The sequence below is a fragment of the Tenrec ecaudatus genome, chromosome 7 (assembly GCF_050624435.1).
Source record: "Tenrec ecaudatus isolate mTenEca1 chromosome 7, mTenEca1.hap1, whole genome shotgun sequence".
Taxonomy (NCBI): domain Eukaryota; kingdom Metazoa; phylum Chordata; class Mammalia; order Afrosoricida; family Tenrecidae; genus Tenrec; species Tenrec ecaudatus.
The window spans coordinates 30,162,117-30,188,257 of record NC_134536.1 but is presented as its reverse complement, the minus strand read 5'-3'; the positions used below and the strand labels follow the sequence as shown (position 1 = coordinate 30,188,257).

At 45.0% G+C, this 26,141-nt stretch overlaps 1 protein-coding gene across 1 annotated transcript in view; it reads left to right on the top strand.

Moving 5' to 3' along the window:
- ECT2L (epithelial cell transforming 2 like) overlaps window positions 1-26,141 on the top strand; it is a 71,022-nt gene that overhangs the window by 38,975 nt on the left and 5,906 nt on the right. Inside the window, exons 9-18 of the mRNA XM_075553897.1 lie at window positions 2,155-2,247; window positions 4,120-4,302; window positions 6,190-6,293; window positions 13,232-13,306; window positions 13,535-13,749; window positions 15,017-15,164; window positions 20,617-20,690; window positions 20,776-20,932; window positions 21,583-21,648; window positions 23,095-23,183. Of these exons, the coding sequence (XP_075410012.1) occupies window positions 2,155-2,247; window positions 4,120-4,302; window positions 6,190-6,293; window positions 13,232-13,306; window positions 13,535-13,749; window positions 15,017-15,164; window positions 20,617-20,690; window positions 20,776-20,932; window positions 21,583-21,648; window positions 23,095-23,183 (1,204 nt within the window). The remainder of the gene's footprint in view (window positions 1-2,154; window positions 2,248-4,119; window positions 4,303-6,189; window positions 6,294-13,231; window positions 13,307-13,534; window positions 13,750-15,016; window positions 15,165-20,616; window positions 20,691-20,775; window positions 20,933-21,582; window positions 21,649-23,094; window positions 23,184-26,141) is intronic.

The window sequence follows — 26,141 nt, the reverse complement described above, 5'->3', positions numbered from 1 at the left end:
CATAGTTATCTAAAAAGCTTTAGAAACAAGAGCCATAAACACCTCCTGAGCAGCGGTATAGATTTGACTCAGTGGTGCAAAGGGTATGGATTAGGCTACTAACCTAGAAGGCTGCTGTGTTAAGCCACATGCTGGCACCTCAAAAGAAAGGCCTGGTGATCTATTTATGAAACATCAGCGGTTGAAAACCCCATGGAGCCCTGTTCTCTCTGACACTCAGGGAAGGGGCCACCAAGAGTTGGAAATGGCTTGACACCAATTTAAAGTATATGCTATTTTACAAATGAGAAAGCGGAGTCCTAAAGAAGCCCTGCACTCAGTTACCGAGTTAAATTAAAGTTACTGAGAATGTTAGGGTTCTCTAGAGATACTGAACCAGGACAATTATGATTAGATAGATAGAAGCATGAAGGAATAGAACAGCTAATCAATCCACATAGCAGCACAGAGGGCTCAGTTTAAGTCACTTCCATGGAACACTTAATATACTGGAAGTCCTTCAACTCACGAGGGCCACTGGGTCCAAGGCCAAGGAAGCAGACAGCTAAATCTTTCATAGGGCAATGCAGGCAGTCCAGCCACAGGCAGCAAACAGCAGGGTGGGTCACCAAGAGCACAGCATATGACAGTCCCAAGCTCAAGTGATGTGTACACCAGCAGTGTGGCGAAAGCAGGTTTCAAAGGAATCTCAAGCTCCAACAATACAATCCACAGGTTGGCAGCCCCACAGGTAGTGTAGCTCATGAGCTGAGGCAGAGAATTTGCAGCCACACACTGCTCTGATCACTACAGAGCAAGAGAAAGACAGGCGAGCCTTGCCAAGCCATTTATCTCTTTGCCCTCCAATCAAACTTATAATTCAGACCTTATAAATCCCACATGTTCCTATTGTCCAAGTTGACACAATGAACCTGCCTGTTACACTGAGTTAAATTAAAGTAATTAAAGCTAGGGCTAGAATTAGCATCACCTAGTTCTACTTTGGGGCCCTAACTGGTGTAGTGGTTGTGCATTGGGCTGCAGTCCACAAGGTTGGCAGTTTTGGAAACAGCCAGCAGCTCTGAGGGAGAAAGACAGGGCTTTCTACTCCCGTAGAGTCTCAGTCTCAGGAACCCACAGGGGGTCGCTCTGAGTCAGCATTGACTCGATGGCAGCGGGCTCCACATCATGGGTCTCTGCTACTATTTGTCAAAGTGGGAGAGGGTTCAATGGAATGAAAATATTAAACCTTCCCAGAACAAAAAGGAGTATGTGCACCCACACTGGACAAGAGAAATCCCTCTAAATATTGGATCCAGAAAATGAGAGATTTCCCACCCCTATTGCCCTCTTGTTCTGAGCAGAAATATACGTGTTTGGAGTAATTCCTGATTCTTGGGCTACAAAGAATGAAAACTCATGGCCGATCAGATTCATCCCATTGGAAAAGATTCCATGTCTCCGAACAGAGAGTGGAATTACTGCCACACTAAAATTTGACCAACAGGAGGGAGGGAGAAAAAAAAAAAGAGGACCTGATGCAAAGGGCTTAAGTGGAGAGCAAATGCTTTGAGAATGATTGGGGCAAAGAATGTACGGATGTGCTTTATACAATTGATGTATGTATATGTATGGATTGTGATAAGAGTTGTATGAGTCCCTAATAAAATGTAAAAAAAAAAGAGGAGAAAAAAAAAAGAAAATGATTAGGGCAAAGAATGTACAGATGTGCTTTATACAATTGATGTATGTATATGTTTGGACTGTGATAAGAGTTGTATGAGCCCCTAATAAATTGTTTAAAAAAATTTGACCAACACATTCCATTTGGTACCTTGTAGTTTTTCAATCTCTCCTTTCAAGATAAGACTTCTCCTGTGAGGGAGGCTTTAGAAATATACGCAGACCCCTCTGGCTTTGGCTGAGAATTCTAAGTGTGAATATAAGCACCAGATTTTCACGTCTGCCGTTTCTCCCCCCTCTGTTGTTTAGACCATATAAATGGGTGTCAGCATTTCGGGGTGAACTGCAAACTCTTTGGGGTCTGCTCTGTGGAGGGATCTTTGTAGAGGAAGAGGCTCCTGGTGGCCTTTCTTCATCTGCTCCTTGATGCTAAGTCAAGTTTCACCAGCAAAATCTGTGAGTGAACTAACACAAGTGTTTTCGACTCTGCAGAGGCAGGAGTGGAAGTTCTTTCTCAGCTGTCTCAACTAACTGGAACATTGTTTACCGCCCCCACTGGGATTGCAACAGGTTCCTATCAACACAGTAAGTGTTTGTGGATGCTGACTGCCTACCATGCCCCCAAACACACACCAACCTGAAACCAACCACTGCTACAATGGAAATACCATGTGTGGATGGCTTTACGAACAAATGCATTTTGTCACAGTGTAGGAGGCTGTAAGTCCACCTTCTAGGGAAAGGCTCTCTGTCTGGTCTCAGTGTCTCCAACCTGCCATCGACGGAGATCACAGACTTGTAGACTGGTCTGCCTTCGTGATCGTGAGAATGTTGGTCTTCCCCGTCCATCTTACGTGCCTAATCTGCTCTTCATATCTAAAATCAATTGGTTACACTAAGAATTGTGTTGATCAAAGATTCTATAAAAGAATCCAATCAAAAGGGGGAGAGAGTACAGAGAATTTCAAATTCTCTCCCTTGAAGCCATGGAGACTCGATGAACTCCCCAAACAATTGCTATGAGCTCTTTAAACCTTAACGCAAAACTATCTCTGGAAGTCTTCTTTGAACCAAACAATAATGTGTTTTAATAACAAGTATGTCTGCCCAGGGCTGCTTAATATTGGATCACAGTGTAGCATCGGTTGTCCAACAGAAGAGCCGAATTGCTTCACTACAGGAATATTCATAATTTTCCCTTTAAGACTCCCTGCCTCCTATCAGACATGGCTTGGAGTAAGGTGGGTAGATGAGAGGGCTTCAAAACATTCATGGACAAATGCCATTCTCTGTACTTCCAGTTTTTCACGATCTTTTAGAAGGTTCCCTTGTATAAAGGATTGCTTCTCGAATTCTAAATGCCAGCACCTTTCAAGATGAAGGGAAAGTTGGCGTGGTTTTGAAACTTGTAAGGACAAGACTCCACTGTAGATACAACACTCAAATGGACTTAATAGTGCTGGTGATTGGTTTTGAAGCAGAAGGGTGAGCTGTAGTGAGGGGACCTTGAGAAGTTGCCATTGTGAGCTGTGACTTGTCTTCTAAAATGGAGTAGTGTCCAGACACCAGGGTCCGATGAGTAAAGGTCTGGGAGAGTCTTAGCTCATGAAAGAATGTCCCGAGAAGCTAGCATATCTGACCCCATGGCGAAAGAAGTCCGCCCAGCAGAACACCGCGCGGCATGGCCAGTGTCGTTTATAATCTAGTACAGCTTTTCTTCTTTCCTCCTCTGCTCCTTCCCTACTTCTCACCCATCCTCGTCTTCCTTCTCTTCTCATCCTCCTGGTAGAAGACAAGGCAAAACAATTGTATTCTAATTGGGGGACTTCAAAAAGTTCATGGAGAAATTCCATTATCTTTTAATTCCATTTCTCCACAAACTCTTTGAAATGCCGTTGTCTTTTTTTTTTTTCTTCAATAAGGGTGGGGAGGAGGGAAGAGAATAAAGGCTATCTGACCTAGGATCCACTGGGGAGCTCACACTATCATTCAGATGAAGCGGTTTCCAAGGGGAAGTTTGTGCTTCAGCACCCACGGCAGGTGTGTAGAGAGACCGCAGCTGACAGCTATTGGGTTGTTACCACAGGGGTGACTTTGGGTTGCATGGTGGGCTAATCAGAGTGGGATTTTCATTTTCAGAAGTAAAGATGCGACAGTGTATTCTTATTGAAGGGGCCTGCACTGCTTCCCCAGGCATAACCCAGCAGCTGTCTAATTTGAGGTTTCAAATACAGGTCAAATCTTGTCAATCTAAGAGTAGGCAGACATAGAAGATTCCTCAGGGTGACCATTTTGAATTTCGCCTTTGAAAGCACAGTGTGGGTGTTTCTTCCCTTGAGAAAGGATAACAAACCTGATGTAAATACTTGTACACCTACATTTTTGTTGTACTTTAAACAAGAAGTAGAATTCTTTCATCAGCTCTCTCCTCAACACTGATGGAGAAAACATTGTCAGTTCTTAGTGATTGGCTGGGGCAGCAGCAGGAAGAGGCTCCTGCCTCCATCTACTTCATTGAGTCAAAGCTGCAGGCGTGGTCCAGCCTCACGGACTCACTGGAAGACACCTTGAAATTGGTAAGGAAGCAGTTACGTCCCGCCTTCATGGACTTGCAGAAGAGCATCATTGGAAGGATGACAGGTAAGAGCGCTGGCTACTTCTGCTTCAGGTCAACTGCCAGGTGTGCTTCATATCCAGAGGGAACCTAAGTTTAGAAAATGATGCAAGTCAATTTTAATGTTTTAACCTCTACAATAAACTCAATTCCCTTGGTCTTTCCTGTCGCCTTGAAAATATAATATCCACAAAGAACAACTGTATTTGTGTTCAAAATACTGAAGCCAGTTCTTTTTTTAAAACGTGTCATCATTATATGAATTCCTACATGAGTCAGTAGGAGCTCTGGTGGCAATGGGGAATGAGGGTTAGGCTGCTGACTGCAAGGCTGGTGGTTCAAAACCATCGGCCAGTCTGAGAAAGATGAGGCGATTTTTCCCTGTAAAGATTTAGTCTTGGAAGCCCTGTCCAGTGGCCCGGTCACTAAGAGTCAGCATTGACACTATGACGGGGACAGGTGAGGCAGATGCTCACTTGAACAAAATGCACTGAATGTTTTTTTTCTTTTATAATATCATGCCAGATTATACTTTTTCCTCCCATTGGAAAAATGTTGCTTTTATTTCTTAACACAGTTTTATTGACATATAATTCATGTATCACACAATTTAATGGTAGCAACATATTAAAGAGTTGTATATGCATCACCACAATCAATTTTCTTCAGTCTTGTATCCATTATTATGAGCTCTCCACTTCCCCCAAACCCCTCCTGTCACAGCCCTATGAAGCTATGAATCTATGAAACTATGAATCTAGTTGCTGTCTCCGTAGATCTACCTAGGTTTCATATAAAGGAAATAGTTTTTTTAGAACTCAACAATTACAACAGAATAAAACACACCAAAAAACCTTAACCTAAAAGATAACAGAAATAAAACAAGTTTTAAAAACAGCTCAAAAGGGAAAACAAATGGCAAGATGTTAAATTTTGACTTAATTTTATCTGTAGCGATCCACTGTCCAATGCATTCTGCCTGGGAACAAGACTAGCCACACGCTTGGCCAGTGGACCAAGGGAATTTGATGGAGGCTTAGTCTCTGAGTGGGGGCTGGGGCGGGGGGCTCTGTAAATGGATTTTGGGCTCTCACTGCCATCCATAGCCTTCTGCAAACTCGGAAGCACTGTTTGATGAGCAAGCGCAGTGGTTCTCAACCTTCCTCATGTGGTGTGACCCTCCCCAACCATAAAAATATTTTCCTTGCTACTTCATCACTGTAATTTTGTTACTGTTATGAATCAGGTGGCCCCTGTGAAAAGGTCGTTGGACCCCCAAAGGGGTAGCGGACCCACAGGTTGAGAACCGCGGGGCCAGATGGCTGTGTTCTTTTCCATTATAATTGGCTCTACGTGTTGCCCTTGGACATCCCAGTTAAGCACCTCTCTGACCACAGAACCTCTTCCTTAAATGGCTCAAATGCTACCACCTGACCATGCTCGATCTTAAACAGGTGATTTGTTGTTAAGCTGCAAGGTCCTTTGCCGGGCCCCTTAGCTACCATTGAATTTATTTCCTCAGTCATGCTCCACACCGAGGGTTGAATGATCCCAGTAGAATCTTTTGGAGACATTCTGCTTTCTCAACTTTGGATCTTCACCTATAGCGATCCATTCTTTAAACATAAAACATGAACCAAGCAAGCAAACCACCACAAAGACCAAAGTCAATGCTATCCAGGTGATTTCAGCTCAGTTTCCATGGCGGGCTATTCTGTAACCAAGAGCTGCACATTTGGTTGCTCTGTCCATTTTATTTTTTATACTGGTAGATATCTTCATGGCGAAATAGAATTTTCATTTCTGTTCATTACATTCTGATCCACTAAAAACTGACTCTGAGGACCGAGTTGCTTTGTTCTTGATCATTTCTTCCAAAACGTACCCACCGGGTGTGTGCCTTGTGCTGACAGGGCAGTTTATGTTTGACACAATGAACACAGTCAACATCTTGATGAACCAAGAGACTGCACAGGCCCTCGCAGATGGACTGATGGAGTTGTCGAAAGAGAACCCGGTGAGTCTTTCCACAAAGAAGACCACCTTCCCCCGACACGCAAATCAAGAAAGTGTAACGTCTGCATGTATTACTTTTTTGTCTGTCCTTTGGGGTGAACAATTTTTCAGAGAAATTGCATCCGTGTATAAAAACAGCCACTGGAGGTTTTGGCTCACTCTAAGATGTTTTAGGTCTGCGAAGTAGACAAATAGAAAAATCATCCACATTATCTAAGTTCTTGTGGAAGGGGGTGGGTTTCTGCTTTTTAAGTCCTGTGCTTCATTTGAGTTAGAAGTCATTTATCTTAAAGATGTGTTGGTGTTTTTCCATTTCACGTGAACATTAGTCAACAGTTAAAACAGTAGAAAGAAGAGTGGGGAAGAGCATGATGCTAAGTTGAAAAAGATAAGGGCAAAGGGGGCAGGGTGAGAGAGGAATTGAGGGGGGAAAAAAGGAAACACAAAACCAGAGAGAAGCAAATCAGTCACTTGGTTGTGAGCGGACATGGGGAAAGCTTGAAGAAAGCTTTTCATCCGAAACCATTAACAGACACCTTCCCAGAAAAGTCAGTGCCAAGATCGGAAAACTGAGAACCGAGCACCCGGTCTTTAGAAGCCCCACACGGACAGTCTGATCACAAGGCTCCCAGGAAATGAGATGGGCAACTGGCTGTCCATTTTGGCGAGCCCGGGAGGCTGGCAGGAATAGGGATGAGGTTAACTTACAGGTTGCCCTTGGGAAAGAGTCTCCAATCCTTCTCCTCCAGTGCTGTCTCCTACTTCATAGACGATTATTTCCCCCTTGACCTCCAATGAACATATTCTACCTTCGGACTGTTGAATCCTATCAAGAAGGGCCTTCAGTCATCACCACGATCAACTCTGTCACATTGTCTACCTTCTTTTGCGCATTGATGTTGATGCCCCATTTCCCCCACACTCTCCTTTCATGTCCTCAGGTAACCATCAATCCATTTCTGCCCTCAATTCCATCCCGCCCAATTTCCCTATAAGGACACGGTTACAAGACTAGAGAAGACAACACACAATATTCACCAATAGTGACCATATAAAACTGGCAGAGACCTACCTCAACCGAAGAGAAAGCAGAAACTATTTTTAAAATTGGAATAATTTCACATTGGGGTGATAAGGAGATCAAATGACAAGATGTTCCAGCCCAGACTAAGTACAGTTGCTAAAACTTACGTAATGCTAATTGTCTGTTATTTGGGCTGTTGGAACCTAGTCCATACGCATTGTGGGTTCACTAGAGGTCTTATCTCATGTAGGGATTCCACATATGGATTTGGGGTCACCACTATTGTCCATTGCTTTCCAAGGACTGGATATCAGGATTTAGACACTGGGATTATTCCCTTCTCCAAGCTTGCATCTGATTGTTAGCTATCTTTGGATCACACGGGCTGGTGAGCTTCTTCTATGGAGACATCTCACTTAGATGGCTGCTTGTCTTGAGATGAGCCTTTAGGACCCCAGATGCTATTCTTCATGATAACCAAGCAGCATCTGGCTTCTTCTCACTCTCCTAGGACACTCTTGTCTTCAGTGACGTCTTCCTGAGGACAAGCACCAGGCAGGGCCATGGCGTAAGAACGAATGGTTTTTGTAGTAGGGCTACAATCAAGTGAGAGCTCAAAACACATTCTCATAACTATTGTTTCTATCAGTCCCTGGTTTGATTTTAGGGATATCGTTGTTATTTTGTTAGAGTACACCCTAAATCACCCCTCTGGGTTTTAAAGGGACTCGATTGGCGGAAATGTTATTTTAGTCAATGGCATCGCATTGCAAAGAATTTCATGCTTGTTTAGGATTTACCAGACTCCATTACATGAATAGCTAGCTTGTTTACCTTCAAGCTGTGGGTGACTGGACACGAGTTACATATGCCATGAGGTTTGTCCTTTTAGCCAACATCTTATCTTAGAGTAATGACCCTGGAGTGCTTGGCTGATCAAAACTGATCAGGGATGGTCAGGACAAACCCGAGATCTCAAAAGGTCCGACCATGTCTCCCGAAACACCAAAGAGTTATTGAACGGGTTCAGTAGAGGTTTGGTGGGTACTTACATTGTTACATAGTTATTTCGGTGCATTCTTGTATGATGTCATTTCAATGGAATCTCCAGCTAGAGAGGGAACCCAATTCAAGGTGTTTCTTCCAGTATTTCTGCTGCAGTAGCCTTTCTTGTCCGCCATGATACATGGCACGATTCTTGCTGTCCTGTCTCCCCTGTGGTCACAGTTGGTGTGGACCACTTTGGTTCTGACGATCTTGGGGGACCCTCCTCAAAACCATGCCATCCTACCTGTCTTGTGACCACAAACTGAGAACCCAGAGTCTGTGCGGCAAGTAGAAGGTGTGACTATGGACTGACTCGACCTCTAGTCAGAAGGGCACTTGTGGCACTGTGGGTTCGTACCAGGTGGCTCACCACAAGGTCAGCAGTTCAAACCCACCAGCAACTCTGTGGGAGGAAGATGGGCTGTCTACTTCCAGAAAGACGGACAGTCTCTTCAGTCATGTATTGCCAAGAAGGCTCTAGGAAACTCAGTTCCCACCTTTGAAGGAAATTAAGATGGTTAATCTAACGGACACATCTGGGGGTTAAGTCACGACTTTTGTTGGTGTGTGCTGCTTTGTTTTCTGTTGTGCTGGTTTGAGACTGCTAGGCTGCTTTAATCGTCACTTAGAGTATCATGCAAGGAAATGGGCAGAGACTGCATAAGCCCGTGAATTGACTTCAGAACTCTGAGAGTGTGAGCTCTCTCTGCCCGCGATGGAGCCTGTGTGGACCAAGACTGCTTGGAGACACCTGTTGTGCAGAAACTTCTCGTCACTCTTAATTAGGCAGTTCCTGTGAAGAGTGCATCATAGGAAAATGATTGATCTTTCATTGGTATAACAAGGTCCTTTAAAGTGAAAACATTTTAAAATGAATATTTTAACTCCATATGGTGTTATTAAATTAGATCATTTAAAGGAACTCTGATTGGATCTTATGACATCTGCATGCTCATGAATTCAATCTTTATTTCATATAATAAAGAATTTGATGGAAGGAGTTTAATTTGGACACATTTTTGTGTTCATAAGCACCTTGCAATCAGAATCTTTGAAACAAAGTTAGAAGTTATAGGATGTGTTTCAGTCATCTCTGACAAAGGTGTCACAGCGGACGGTTTGCGGAGGAGGGTAAATGTCACGTAGCGTAAAACAAGCAACGCGGCTGCTTACCATTGCAGCAATACGACTTTTTTATATTTTGAAGACTGGTTTGACAATTCATTCATTGGAGAATCAGGCTTCCAGGACCATCACTGTGATGAATCAGGGACCCCTGTGAAAGGGGTTGTGACCCACAGGTTGAGAACCTCTGCATTAGGTGACCTGTGGGAGGACGATGCTACAGCTTCTGTGACATTTACAGCCTTGGGAACTCGAAGGGCCAGTTCTGCTCAGTCTTAGAGGGTTGTTATGAGTCAAGACCAACTCAGTGGCGATGGGTATTAAACTTCTAGTTCATAGCCTCTTGTTCTGTAGATCTAAATTAATTCAGTAGAAAGCATGAGCCAAACCTTGTTTTTAAGGGGGAGGGGGAGAAAGAAACACTTTTATTTAATGACCTTTATTTCAGATGAATGTTTTAAATAGAAATTATTTGGGGGGGTGGTGGTGCTGATTTTTCAGGAAAATCCTCTGGAATTTTTGTCATCTTTCCTGCTGAAGAAATGTACTAAGGAGAGCAAAGATTGTGAAGGAAATGTTACTTGGACAAAATGTGACCCAAAGTCAACACTGAGCCTATTCCTGAAGGTAAGGTTGTCGCTGCAGATTTCACCACTGCTTCCCTGAGCTGTGGGACCCGTGTGGTGAAGGAGCCCAGTGACAAAGGAATGCATCAACAGCCTTCATGCCACGGAATACCACGGAATTGCAAAGAACGAGTCCACACAAACACCTTTTAACCTGGGTAAATCTAGAGGCTATTTTGCCGAATGAGATAACTCAATTACAAAAAGACAAACAGTGCATTGTCCCACTATATTTTAATTTGATTTTAACTCAGGAGTAGTTACACACAGAGCAAGCCAAGTCTTTGAAAGTTACCAGGCACGGGAGGGAGGAGGGCGAGGAATCACTGGCTCGATCGGAGACGCTAGTTAATGTTGGTGATGGGAAAGAAAGGTAGGCAAAAGAGCAAAGGCCTTAAAGGAAATGTAATTGGATAAAATGTGACTCACCGCCAGCAGTCTGCTGAATCCCGAAGGTAAAGTTCTTGCTGCGTTTTGACACCATTGCTCCCTTGTCCAGTTAGACACGTGTGGGATCCATCAAGAGAAAGGAGACTGCTACTTGACAATCCCCCCACTTATCACTTCCCCTTAGAACTTCATTTTTCTGGAAAATGACCCCCCAAAAGTTAGGTTATCATGGGACGAACTTCTTTATCAGAGATACAGTACCCAGGAAAGAGAAGGCTTTACTTTCTCCACCTTCAAATGTTACCTGTGAGTCACGCTGGCTTCGGTTACCCCCTTCGGTTATGCGAGAAGCGCGGGTGTTTCTACTGTCTTGTGACTGAGTGGAGTCCCAATAACAAGGATGCAGTTTCATGTTATAAGACAGGGTACTTTTTGTGCAATTAAAAAAAATTTGTTTGTTTTTCTTTCTTACTTGAGAGCCCTGGTGGTATGCCCAGGTTATGCCCCGCTGGGCTGCTAACCTCAAGGTCAGGAGTTCAAAACCACCATCTGCTCCACAGGAGAGAGATGAGCCTTTCTACTCCCAGAAAGAGCTGTGTTTTCAGATACCCACAGGGGAAGTTCTACACTGATCCACGGGGTCTAGGTTTGTTGGAATCGATTGGCTAGCAGTGAATTTGTGTGGGTAGAGATTCGATGTTGTAAGCTGATTTGGCACTGTCGGCATCTCAGGGAGCCATGGTGGTGCCGTGGTTAAGTGCCCAGCTAATAGCCAAAAGGCCAATGATTCAACCCCCCTCCCCTCAGATTCTCTAAGGGCAAAAGATGTGACCATCTGCTTCTGTAAAGCTCTCAGCTTGGGGACTCTGTGGGGCAGCTCTACTCCATGCAGGCGGATTGCTCTGAGCTGGAGTCCAGTCAAAGACAACAGGCTTAGTGTTTGCTCTGAGACCTGAGTTTGAGTTTCAGCTAACATCTGCAATCACTTGCTATCTATGCATCTATTGGATCCCTGTGGACTCTTTGTAGTGAATGTCCCTGTATGGTAAAGAATCAATACTCATATGCCTTTATTTTAAAAGGGGTCCACAGAAATGGGCATTTTAGTATTATATTTTTTTACTTTAATTTTCTTAACTTTTTGTGATGTGAGTGACAGTTTGCAACGCATATTGGTTTTACGTTCATCACTTCTTACGTATTTTGTTTTGTGACATTGGTTCCAGTGCCCGCATCAAAACAGCAATCTCTCCATTTCTTTCCTCCGCTTGATCTTTCCATTTATCCGTCTTTCATATCCCGCTCTTCCTTCTCGGGATTCTCCCAAGGCAACTGCCACTCTTAGGATCATTTCATGGAGTGGCAACGGCTCTAGAGTTATTTCTCACCCTGTAGATTTTTCTATTGTTTCCTTTATTTCATTATTACGATCTCCTTTGGAGATGGGCATTTTAGAATCTGTGAAAACATTCCCCCAGCCATCAATGTACATTTAGGACAGGCTGACACAGAATAGCCCTGAGCTGTAAAGCTTGAGAACTTATAACAGACCTTCCAGGTCCACCTAGGATCAGTTGCAGTTACGAAATACAGATTCATGTTGCCTTGGGAGAGAGTAAGGTGAAAGGAACCTTGGTTACAAATGGACCCCCGCCCCCCTTCTGCCTTGGCCTTGGACATCATTACTAAGAAGTCCCTGTTGGTGAGGTTCCCGCTGACAGACTCACTCACTGCCATCGAGTGGAATCTGACGCAGAGCCATCGTCTAGGACAGAGCAGAACTGCGCCTGTGGGTTTCCGAGACGGTAACTCTTTCACGGGAGTAGAAAGCCTCATCTTTCTTCATCGGAGCAGCTGGCTGTTTTGAAGGCAGTAGTAACGCCCACCGGTCATCACTGTCTCTGGACAAAACACGGGACCCCTCTTCCCATGCTAGAGGGGACCCTGGTGATGCAGGCAGGTGGGTGGGCCTATAGATACAGACACAGTGTCAAGGAAAAGTGAAGAAAAGGTAAGCCATCTTTAAACAGGAAAGGAGTGCCCTTGGGTGTAGTGGGTTACAGTTGTACCCTTAAAGGCAAGGTCAGAAGATCGAAACTGCCAGCGGCTGCTCAGGAGAAGATGAGGCTTTCTGCTCGCGGAAGGTGTTTAAAGCAGCAGAATCCCGAGGAGACTGGATCTACTCTGTGGGATGTATTGCCTTGACGGCAGTGAGGGGTTTGTCTGTTTGTTTTTAGTTTTACATGTGGAGAGCAGTGCAGAAAGGTATATGGATTGTTTAAGAAGCATTTTTATCAGGTGAGGAACAAAGGAGTGGTGGTGGCAAAGTTTGGAAACTGTGAGCTTTTCTGTCTGCATCTCCCCTGGAGGGAGGAGGGCCTGTGTCCAGGAACGGGTGCTGTCGTAGGAACCAGTGAGAATCGGCGCCCTCTGCCCCTGCTTCCAGGGCACACGGGAACCTCAATGAATGCAGTTCCCTGATTGGTTCAAGGGAGCCCGAGGCTTTCCATTTTACCAGAAAACTCAGAGAGGCATCAGGTTCGTGAACTCCTTTCCTTACTGTGCCCCGGAGAGGAGGTGCCGTGAGCTGGAACCAACTTGTGGGCAACTGGCTGGGTGGTTTTGTTTTGAAGGAAACAGGGTGACTGCCGAGGACCTCGGAGACCCCAGTCTGTGACCCATCCACAGTCCTGTCTGCTAGTAATCAGGTGTCCGTTTCTTTTCTAGGAAATAAATGACGCGGGAGACACAAAGTCAGGTGTCTGGAAAAGCGACAGTCATGTTGAGTTGCTGGTGAAGCTGGTAAGCCAGTCACTGCCTGCTGCACTTTCTTTGTGTGTTTCGTTCCTGGCAGTAGCCTTGCGGCCTTTCTCGGTGGCTCTCATTTTTCCTTCTAAGCTTAGCCTCGCTTGATGGGAGGGGTTCTTTGGTGATCCTGGGGATGAGCGGTGACCCTTGCGGTCCTCCAGGGTCTCCTTGTCAAGGTCCCCTTCAACACCACATGCTTTCCCTCGGCCTGCTTCCCTCCAGGAGAGGAAGCTCCAGAAGGACTCAGCAGAAAAGCGAACTCGAGTTGTCCAGGAGCTCTTCCAGAGTGAGAGGAAATACGTGCAGACGCTGGAAATCGTGAGAGATGTTTACGCCACTCCCCTGAAGGCAGCCTTGTCGTCAAACAGAGCCGTCCTGAGGGCTGCAAACATCCAGATCATATTCTCTGATGTCCTGCTGATCTTGAGCCTCAACAGGTAAAGCTTGGTTCAGTCATGTTAACATGCAGTCACCATGTGGCAGAAGGAACCCACACGTGGCTGTTTCCCACGAGGCTCAGCCATTCCCCGCCCCTCTTGGAGACCTTGGCCTTCCTCCCAAGGAGACGGATCCTCACCACATCACTTCAGTGTTGGTTCTCAGGGACTTTATGTGTTCCCTGCGGCCATGGTTAAAGGAATGGAGTTCAGTGTCTGGGAATTCTGGAATCAGTAGACTGTACATGCAACAAACAAAGGGAGGGAGGCTCCAGAGAATTGCTCTTAGTCAGCAGTGTTTAGGGGAGTAGTTAGAAAGAAGCCCAAGTCACTGAGTGGTCTGGAGAAGGGTTTCCCTGTTTCCCAGTCCCAGAGATGCCAGCCCTGGTCAGCTGAGCCTGTGAGGGCATTCTTGGTGTCCCAGTCAACGTCCACACACCACACAGCTCCAACGTGGCCATGTAGGTGCCCAGTCTCTGGCCATTCAGCGAGTACCGGATATTGGCTCTGGGATCCTGGGCCACCATGAAGAGGAGGCCTCCCTCGAGGTGGTACTTGATCTGCATCATGGACTGTCATGGCCCAGCAATAGGATGTGGGTGATGATCTGAGAAATCACTTCATGGGATTAAGTCATGTGGGTGCCTAGTGAACCTGAGGCTGGGAATCAACATGCTAACAGCATGTGTTGTCAGGTTATAACACGAGAAAGAAAATAGTGGTTATTTCCACTGGTGGAAACGTAAGGCCAACTGAGCTTGCCGTTCTCTGCCAGTAACTAGCTAGGCAACTTGGAACAAGTGCCTTAGAATGCTGGCCTCAATTCTTAAAAATGATGAAGTTGAACTAAGCTGCTTCCTGCATTCATGGCTGCAGTCGCCTGATAAATGGTCTTAGATCCGAGGGGTAGATAGGCTGTTGAAATAAGCTGAGCATTCTCCTCTGAAAACACTAAGAAACCTTGACCCCCCTGCCCGTCTGGCAGTGCGCCAATGGGACACTCACCCCGGACTCTGGGCTGCTTATTATCCAACCTATTCATTCCAATCAAGGAATCCAGGCGGAGAGATGGGATTCCACTAGGGTCAACTTCCTGCCACGCTTCCTGCCCATCTCGTGGCTCCATGCCAAGACAAGCACTTGCCAACAATGGTCGTGCCGCAGCGGGAAAGGCCGAGAAGGCCTGCACCGCTACAGCGCCTTTCCTTTCCACGTTTAGGGGTTCTGATCGGCTACTATTCATGGCCACGCTGTTCTCATGTTGCAGGCAGTTTCTACTTAACCTGCGAGACAGACTACAGGAATGGGGCCCGGCTCACGGTGTGGGAGAGATATGCATAAAGTTTGCAAGCCAGTTGAACACGTACACCAACTTCTTCAACAACTACTCGGTTGTTCTGAAGACCATTGAGAAGGTAAACGAGAGAGTGCTCGTCCAGTCACGTTAGGAGACCTGCTGAGCTTGAAAGAAAGTTTTGTGTGGAACCCAGAAGACGAGGGCTCGTCGAAAAATCTTTCCGACTCTCAGCGCCTGAGTTGTTCTGAACACTGGCACTCCCGAGGCGTGGGGCCCTGATTGGTTTCATGTGTGCACTAGGAACGCGCTCTGCGCTTGGTGCAGAACAGGGCCCTGGGTCTGGATCTGGACCAGGATGAATCCTCTTACCAACTGCCCTGTTCTCATTGGTCCGAGACCCCCTGGAGCCTAGCTCAGGAACATTTTGAACAACTGAGTAGAAACAAGATTGTCAGCTCTGATTCCACTCTGCTATGACAATCCTATGTGACCTTGATGAGTTCCCCTCTCTAACACGGGGGGAAACATTCACAGTTCATGTGTTTCTTAGAATAAGAAATATAGGAAACCTCACTATGAAGTAAGGAATGTCTTTGTTTGGCGTTCCCTGGAGGGCTAACTCTGACGATGCTTGTAAACCCTTTTTCCTGTTGATTTTTTTTTTTTTAATTTGAGAATATTCAACCCCCGCTGCATTACTTAACCGCCCTGTGGAGATCTCTTCTGGCTGAGACAAGATCTCTTTCTCTCTCCTTTCTGTAATTTGTGGCCCTGTGACACACAGAGCACTTTGCCACCTTACTGTTGCTGTGGTTATCTGATTGCCCTGGGACCTTAAATGGAATGGCTGGGGGCCGGGAGCCCTCTGGAAAATTCCTGTGATTATGTACAAGTAACATTCCATATCACACACACACACACACACACACACACACACACACACACACACACACACACACACACACCCATCACTGCATTGGGTCCATTGTGACTCAGATCAAATGACTTAGAGGACAGAGTAGAATTTGGATTTATGAGGCTATAACTCTTTACAGGAGCAGAAAGCCTCCACTTCCCCCAGAGGAGTGGCTCCTGGGTTCGAACCCCCGCAGTTAGCTGCCCGACTTGGAGCGTACCGTCCCACAGGGCTCCTTGTGACGGTCATTGGACTGACCTTAGGACAAGCTGCGCATACCCCAAACAAATCACTTTCTTCTTAACTAGCTGCTCAAAGAGCCCCCTGCATTTCCCTCACTAATTGGAGCCCAGGGTTTTATAACTATGGATAAGCTATTATTTCATTATCAGAGGAAAGAAAACAAACCCCAAAACACTGCCATCAAGTCGAATCTCACTCACAGCAACCCCATAGGTCAAGGTGGAACTTCCCTTGTGGGTTTTTAAAAATCGTTTTCTTGATATAAAATTCACATATCATGCACTCCCTTAGTGAAGTTGCTTTTTAAAAGAGTTGTAGATACATCATCACAATCAGTTCTAGTGCTCCCCCCCTTGCATGCATTATTTACTCTACAATTCCCCTCACCTCCCCACCCCCACCCCCACAATATCAGCTATTGTCTCTGCGCATGCACCCCTCCTGTGCTTCTTAAACTGGGAAACCTAGTAGAACAACACAAAACCAAAGCAAAAGAAATGACAATAATATAAAGATAAGACTAATGAGTAAGCAAGAAAAGGCCCCTTGTGGATTTGGTTTGGTTTTCAGTGAAGGTTTATTAGGGAAGTGAGCCTTTACTACAGTCATGATTGGTAAACAGTAAGATGTAGTCAGTGGTTCTCAATAGGCCTTTTTTCAGCCATGCAGCTAATGGCCCTCTCTGGCTCTCAGCCTCTCAGCGACATGGCCCTCGGCTTCTGCCATTGTGGGCCAAGCAGGCTGCCTGCACCTCTGCCTCTCTGCCTCCAGGTTTTCTTAGATCTCTCTGGAGATAGAGTTGTACCTAGGTCCTTGGCTCCGTGTTTGTGATCCAAGTGAGTTTTATGAGTGTTAGAAAAAGTTTCAGGTTTACATGGCACCCACAGGACTCCTCCCGACCATGCAGCCTGGCGTAGCTGCTAAGCATCATGCAGACAAAGTTCTCTTTCTCCCTGGACTCTGGGCTCCTGCCTTTTCAAGGATTCTAGGGGGAGGCGTGGTGGGCGACCCCTGATCGACCCATTGGCTGAACTGAATTCACCTGGCCTAGGTGGGCCAATCCAGGTTTAGCGCCCACCAATGCCTACCAGCGGGAATCCTGGACTTTCGAGCATGTGCAGTGCACCTCCTTGTTCCCGTGCCTGGCTTTCTGGGGATGCTTTAATGGACATCTTTCAGCCCTGCGTTAGTCTGCCTAACAGTTTCAGGGATGCAGCCCCTCTGCCCGGTCTCTGCTTGGCTCCTCAGTTCTGCCCCACGGTCTCCAGGCTGCAGCCCCTGGTACCCTGCTGCCTCTGGTCTCACTTTATGCAAGGACCTCAGATGTGGCCTGCTGGTCATGGTTCTTTTTTTAATTATTTGTTGTTGTTGTTTTTAAATTATTTTTCCCTTGTGAGTTTTTGAGACTGTAACTCTTCCCCCAACAGTTTTATTGGCATACATTTCACATATCATACAATTCACTAGTTCGGTCACATCTAGAATAATAGTACAATCATCACCACAGCCAGTTTTAGATATTTCTTCATTCTTGTCCTCATTGTTACAGACTGCACTCATGATGGGAGTAACAGCCATGTTAGTCCTGCATGTGTAGGGAAGTACTCCATAAAGATTATCTATGAATATAATTGAAATCGGGGGATATTGGACTTCTAGAAAGGATCATCACTGACATCTTTTAGGAATGTATCATTTCTGAGTAAAAGAAAGCAACTCTGTGGTGTGTTCTCTGTCATGTGATGAAGGAACCCTGGTGGTGTAATGGGTTAATTGTTGGGCTGCTAACCTCAAGGTCAGCAGTTCAACACCATCAGCTGCTCTTTGGGAGAACAATGAGGCTTTCTCCTCCTGTAAAGGTTTACAGTCTCGGAAACTCCCAGGGAGAGTTCTAATCTGTCTTCTCAGGTTGCAGTGAGTAGGAGTCAGCTTGATGGCAGTGAGCAAATTTTGAGTGATGATGATAAATGAATAAATGTAAATGCAAATATTATATATATATGGTGGAACATGTTTATAATGATAGTAGGGAAACCATGGTTAATAGCATTATTAAAAGGGAATGTTATTCCTAATCTCTTACTGTATAAGGAAATGTTATTTAGTGCATGAGAAGTTCTTTATGTATATATAACCTTTTTTCCCCCATACCATAATTCTATAAGATGAGAAAACTAAGGCTAAAGGAAGTTAAGTAACTCAAGAAAGTCATGCAGACAATTCTAATTGTAGTGCAGGCTGATCTGGTTGCAAGTTCTGTTCCCATTTGTCTGTGCTGATGACTCTGGTTAGAGCTATTGGAGTCTACTGGGTAAGTGCTAATAGTAACTGACAGGTGGGTGGTTCAAGCCCCGCACCCCGAGGTGCTCTAAAAAAGGCCTGCCAATCTGTTTTCCCCAAATCAGCCAACACCCCCACGCTTCACAGTTCTACTCTGTGAACACGTGGGGTCACCAGGGGTTGGAATCAACTCAGTGGAAACTTTAAGAAATGTGTGATTAATATACTATACAAACTTTATTAGCAAGCTATCAATAGCACTAATAAAACTTTGGCAGTCGGGGTGTACATATTTCCCTTTTGTTTTGAGTGCTCCATGAATCATGCTTGCTGGGTGGAACAGAAAAATTTACAATGGTCTCATAGAACAATCACTGGACTTTACAGTGTCTCATAGGACAATCACTGGACTTTGCAGTGGCCTTATAGAGCCATCATTGGACTTTACAGTGTCTCACACACAAAGCAATCATTGAACTTTACAGTGTCTCCCAGGGCAATCATTGGACTTTACAGTATCTCACAGGGCAATCATTGGACTTTATAGTGGTCTCACAGGGCAATCACTGGACTTTATAGTGTCTCACAGGGAAATCATTGGACTTTATAGTGGTCTCACAGGACAATCATTGGACTTTACAGTGGTCTCACAGGGCAATCACTGGACTTTATAGTGGTCTCACAGGGCAATCATTGGACTTTATAGTGGTCTCACAGGGAAATCATTGGACTTTACAGTGGTCTCACAGGGAAATCATTGGACTTTATAGTGGTCTCACAGGGCAATCATTGGACTTTATAGTGGTCTCACAGGACAATCATTGGACTTTATAGTGGTCTCTCAGGACAATCATTGGACTTTATAGTGGTCTCTCAGGGCAATCATTGGACTTTATAGTGGTCTCACAGGACAATCATTGGACTTTATAGTGGTCTCTCAGGACAATCATTGGACTTTATAGTGGTCTCACAGGGCAATCATTGGACTTTATAGTGGTCTCTCAGGACAATCATTGGACTTTATAGTGGTCTCACAGGGCAATCATTGGACTTTATAGTGGTCTCACAGGGCAATCATTGGACTTTACAGTGGTCTCACAGGGCAATCACTGGACTTTACAGTGGTCTCACAGGGCAATCACTGGACTTTATAGTGTCTCACAGGGCAATCATTGGACTTTATAGTGGTCTCACAGGACAATCATTGGACTTTATAGTGGTCTCACAGGGCAATCATTGGACTTTATAGTGGTCTCACAGGGCAATCATTGGACTTTATAGTGGTCTCACAGGGCAATCATTGGACTTTATAGTGGTCTCTCAGGACAATCATTGGACTTTATAGTGGTCTCTCAGGACAATCATTGGACTTTATAGTGGTCTCTCAGGACAATCATTGGACTTTATAGTGGTCTCACAGGGCAATCATTGGACTTTATAGTGGTCTCTCAGGACAATCATTGGACTTTATAGTGGTCTCACAGGGCAATCATTGGACTTTATAGTGGTCTCACAGGGCAATCATTGGACTTTATAGTGGTCTCACAGGGCAATCATTGGACTTTATAGTGGTCTCTCAGGACAATCATTGGACTTTATAGTGGTCTCTCAGGACAATCATTGGACTTTATAGTGGTCTCTCAGGACAATCATTGGACTTTATAGTGGTCTCACAGGGCAATCATTGGACTTTATAGTGGTCTCACAGGGCAATCATTGGACTTTATAGTGGTCTCACAGGGCAATCATTGGACTTTATAGTGGTCTCACAGGGCAATCATTGGACTTTATAGTGGTCTCTCAGGGCAATCATTGGACTTTATAGTGGTCTCTCAGGACAATCATTGGACTTTATAGTGGTCTCTCAGGACAATCATTGGACTTTACAGTGTCTCACAGGGAAATCATTGGACTTTATAGTGGTCTCACAGGGCAATCACTGGACTTTATAGTGGTCTCACAGGACAATCATTGGACTTTACAGTGGTCTCACAGGACAATCACTGGACTTTACAGTGGTCTCTCAGGACAATCATTGGACTTTACAGTGTCTCACAGGGCAATCATTGGACTTTATAGTGGTCTCATAGAGGAAAATTTTGACAATATGTCCACTATGTCCACCTTTTAGTGCAAAGAAATGATTCCAGCCTTCCGCACTTTCCTGAAGAGGCACGACAAGACCATTGTGACCCAAATGCAGAGGTGAGATCTGAGGGCGGGAAGGGCAGGGTGCTCAGAGACAGGGCAGGTTTGAGCTCATCTTTGCCCTACTGTGTGCTTTGTACAGTCTGCCGGAGCTGCTTCTGCACCCCTCCCGGAGACTTGGAGAATACATGAATCTTCTCTATGCTCTGAGGCTTCACACGCCCGCCGAACATGTTGACCGGGAAGATTTGACCACTGCCATTGACCGAATCAAACAGTACAGAGGGTATATGGAGCAGGTCAGTTGATGAGAACCTGTGTCCCTCTCCTGGTGGCTGTCCAGGGAAGTCCTGCCGAAAGGTAACCCTCTCCTAGTCGTGCTCTTCAAGTACTCTTTCCGCCTTTTCACGCTAAAGCTGACTTTGCGCTCCATGGTTTTGAGAACGGCGTTTACTCTAAGCCAAACAATGAGACCGAGAGCTTGAAAGAGAGCGATATAAAACCCCCAAGTATATGAAAGCTTGAATTAGGGGTCTTGGAATGGATCTTTCTGGATGACCAAGGTGGGGAGGGGGGAGTCAAATGCCTTGATTCTGAAAATGCTTTTTAATATGTTATTAGCTTTCCTGCCTTACTAAGCACACTGATTATAGTTGCCCTCCTACAAAGAATTCAGTACATGAACTCCATCAACCCGAAAAGATCACCCTGTAATATACTCAGGTCTGGGAGCTTGGGCTGATTGTACACTGAAACCATGTTATACCCAGAGCATGCTTGTCCAGTACAGTCTGGTCACTCACCTCCTTCGTTCAAAATGCTGGATATTGAACATTGAGATTTTTATAGTTTAGGACCAAGCCATACGTGAAGAACCATGAAATGTGTTCATCTCTTTCTTCCCCGTATGAAAATTTCCCAATTTCAGTTGTTTCCCTTCATTTTCTAGGTGAAGCAAAGGATCAGCAGGAGAGAGCAGCTGTCAGACTTACAGAGACTCATCCGGGGATGCCCTGTACGTATGCCGATGGACTCTCTCATGGGGACATCCAGAGACAGACTCAGCTAACATTTGTTCACTGCCTGCTGCGAGGCAGGTGCTGCCAGGCACCTGTTAGCTGCAAGGTGCTCTGTGGGAAGGTGGGCTTGATCGCATCCTATCACTTTTCTGCTGACTTGGTTCCTTCCTAGGAGTCTCTGGGTGGTCTACGCAGTTCATGCACTAGGTTGCTAACTGAAAGGTTGGCAGTTTGAGTCCACTCAGAGGCACCTAAGAAGAAAGTCCTGGTGATCTGGTGCTGACAAAACCGCCATAGAGAACCTGATGGAGCACAGATCTATTCTGATACATATGGGGTCCCTATGAGCTATGGCTACTGGCAACTCCTTACTTGGGTGGACTAGGCTCAGGCTCCCCTTTGAGAGCTTTGCCATCTACTTGTTTGCTATCTCTTTGTACATAGTACCTGGTGCAGGATTGTTCACACCGAAGACATCTTTAAAAATAACAATACTAATGAGGTAGCTGGCTATTGCCAACAGAACACCATCTGGCCCCGCCCTGCCTATGACGCCTTCTCGCTGATCCCCACCCAGATCTGCTCACCGTGCTCCAACGTGAGCCTCTCCGCACACCTCAGTGCTTTGTTCCAGCGCTGTCGTTTCTCCGATCACCTTTCCTTCCTACTCCAGATAGCAAGCTGCTTTTCCTCCTTGAAAATCCCTTCAATGATCATCTTTTTCATTCTTCCGAAATCTCCAGCTGTGCGTTGCTCCTTTCCAGGCACTCTCCAGCATCCTGGGCATTCCACTCGCGTTTTACTGCAGTCCTTTGTTCACAAGACCGGGCGCTCCACCAGGTGTGGGCTACGCGTTCCTGGTCTGTGCTTACAGCTGACAGTGTCTGGCACACAGGAAGAGCTCAGTATGTGCATTATGCGGAATGCAAATGTCAATTGATATTCCTACTTGGTCAACTTTAGAAGCAAGGTGTTTTGCCATGGTTTGGTGAGGAAATTTTGGTAAGGACAGAGCCTTAGCATTTTGTTCCATGTGCTTCCCAGCAGCAGGTTCAGCTGCCTCCATTCTTCTCTTGTGGTCCTTAGTCACTGCCCCGCGTTTACATCATCTGGGACACGTGGACATACCATGGCCGAGGTCAGCAGTACCTGAGTCTCCAAAGTGATATTTTTTGCTTTTTAATACTTGAAAGCAATCTTTTTGCAGCAGATTTGCCATTAGGAATGAATTTATTAAAAAATAAGAATTTTCAGTTTTAAAAATCAGGCAACCTGTTCATGGGTGGTTCTTTCATCTTTCTGAAGAAACACTGCAAAGTTTCACTTTGCCAGAATAAAGCTGAGCTCTAGTCAACCATTCCATATAATGGGATATTAAATGGTTTTATATTAGTGGGGCTTTTAATTAAAAAATATTTCTCATTTTGTTTTTGATTTCATAGACCCTATCTGAAGTAAACAGATACCTGATTAGGGTTCAAGATGTAGCTCAACTTCACTGCTTGGACGAGGAAGTCATTTTCTCTTTAAGGTAAAAATCAACAACCCTCCCAAGGTTGTGAACTCCTTAAGGGCAGGTGACTATGTTTAATTAATCTTGTATGCTTCCCCCCTGGTACAATGTTTGGCATATCGAAGGCTCACAATACATGTCTGTATCGGACTGAAAATTGCACCCACACCCTCACACTTAGAAGCCAAGGGAAAGCTCTTCATTACCCTATTCTCATTCCAAGTAACTCCTGGTTCGAATGGTAGAAAATAAGTTGTTTCCACAGAAGCAGAAATTCTGAAGGCGGGTCAATTCTTGAGGGGAAAAGCCTCCCATTCCTTGCCTTCCCATCTTTGTTTTGGGGTACCTGTTGACTATTTGGTTTCATATAGTTGATTGTTTGTGGGGGCACAGTCCTCCAGGGTAGATAGTGCTTTTTGGCTTTTTCAAGTCTATCTATTGTTTGGATGAAAGGCAGTTTTCAGAAATAGCTGCAGTCCCAAGTCTGGGGCAACAGCCTCAGAGGTCCCTATTAGGTCTCTCCTTTGACAGGAATGGGAATTGTCTCCTACGTTTCCCTCCCATTCTGTCTGTAAGCTTCTTGTCGGTCCCTGGTCAGAATAGAATCATCCACAGTGGTTGCGGGGCCTCATTTAGTTCTGTTCTCAGGTTAGAAGAGGCTGTGGTACATGTGGGCTGTTAGTCCTAGGGGATTTGTTACTTCTTAAGCTTGAGTTCTTTCATGCTCTTTTTGCTCCAGATGAGTAGACGCCGATAGTTGTACTTCTTGCTGGCTTCTATGATCACAGATACTACTCACTAAACTAGGATGTAAAACATTATCTTAATGCACTGTATTATACCAATTGATCCCCGAGACTCTGGTCTTTTGACCCAGGTAACCCATCCTGCATGTGGTTTGGAGAGACCAGCCAGCCTCCCTAAGTGTGCCCCCTGTGCGCTCTGTTGCAGTTAGGTGCTGTGAGGCTGGACCCTGCGCAGAACAGTCCTATGTGTAGAAGGGAACATGGGCTGGTCCAGCTCCATCCCCACAATTATCGCCCCTGTTGCAGCCACCATGGCAGTGCATTTACCTATGACCTTCCTTTTTGTTTCTGTGCTGACCCAACACCTTACCAAGCATACAGGTCTTTCTCCAAGCACTGACTCTTATTGCTAGCATATCCAGAAGTACACGGGACAGTCTTGCCATTGTTTACCTCTAAGGAATATCCTGGCTGTACTTTTTCCAAGACAGTTGTTTGTTCTTCTGACAGTCCATTGTGTATTCAACAGTTTTTGCAAACATCATAATTCAAAGACAGTAATTCACCTTTGATTATTCTTTCTTCATTGTCCAGCTTTCACGTGTATAGGAGACAAATGAAAGTCCTGCAGCTTGGGTTGGGGCACCTTCAGCCTCAAAGCAACACTTTGTTTTCGAACATTTTAAAGAGATGTTTTGCAGTACATTTCCCCAGTACAATATGCTTGGTTTCAGCTGCTTCTATGGGTATTGACTGTGGATCCAAGGAAACGGAACCCCTTTACCCATCCATCATCTCTCCATTTGTCAGGATGTTGCCATTGGTCCCCATCTGGGGGCTTTCATGTGGAGGTGTGTCATCCACGAGGCTGTGGTCTTGGTCTTCATCAGTCAAGTGCTTCAAGTCTTATTCCCTGTCAGCAAAGACCTGTTTTGTTAGTGTAGGTTGTTAACAAATCTTCCTTATTATTGCGATATGCCATTTCTCAGATTATTTGCTCAGAGTATTGATTGAATAGGTGTAGTGAAAGGATACAGTCGTGACAATTGGCTCGTGGCTTTGTTCTGACAGATGATGTTCAGGTTTTCCATCGTTACTTTCCACAAGTGATTTCTGATTTCTGTGCATTTCCTCTGGTGCAGTCCACGTGTATAGTCAGTTATATTTTGTAATGCAGTACACAGAAAGCACTTCTAGAAGGCAGGTAAAAATTTAAACTAGATCTGTTACACATTGCTGAGCCAAGGGGCACACATATAATATTGATAATTTTATTGGGGGGCTCTTACAAATCTTATAAAAAGCCATCATTCAGTTATATTAAGCACACTTGTACATTTGTTGCCATCAACATTTCCAGACATTTTCTTCCTGTGGCAGCCCTTGGCACATTGTGCATGTTTTGCAAATAAGCAGAAACCCCGTGCAAGTCCCACTCTTCGTGTGGCTTGCATGGGAGAGACAACTAGGTCTTAGATCACCATTATAAGTGAGCTTACTAGCTTTTGCAGAGTTAGAATTGTTTTTTTTTTTTAAGTTTCTGATGCTTTTTGTCTTTGGAGAAAGTTGGGTGGCATAATTTTTCTTGATAAAAATTTATATAGGTATACATACATATTTACCTACACGAGAGCTTCAAAAATTCATGTAAAAATGGACAGAGAGGATAATGGAATTTTCCCACTAGCTCTGTGAAGCCCGCTCATGTGTATTTATCTGAGTCAGATTAGACTAATAAAAGCCTCTTTGTGTGTTCATCCTGCCCGCATTCATGTCCACAGTACTACCCGTGTGTCTTCCCTTCCTAGGGTCAACCCCCCAGTTCCCCCCCTCCAAGTGGGACACACACCTGAATGCTCTTTCCGCAATGCTGTCCCTTCCACAAATAATTAGTTATCAAAGCAAATTCTTTAAGAACCACTCTCGGAGTACCTTCTAGGCACATACCTAGGCATTGCAGATGAAACATGGAGGTTTTATTAGAGTCTTAAACATTTTCTTTTAAAGAAAACTGCAGTATCAACTAATTGTTAGCAGTAATTAGGTAAAAGCATTGTCCCCTTCACTCTCCCAAAAGGCTTAAGATGGCTGCGTTTTGTTATTTTGATTTTGCCTGTTTAAAGCAGACCACTTACCACCTACAGCTGTCACTCATCAGTCTAAGCTGCCCACCTTTCTCATTCTTTCTCATCCTGTTGGTGTGGGTGTTTCCAGTTGGGCTGCTAACCAA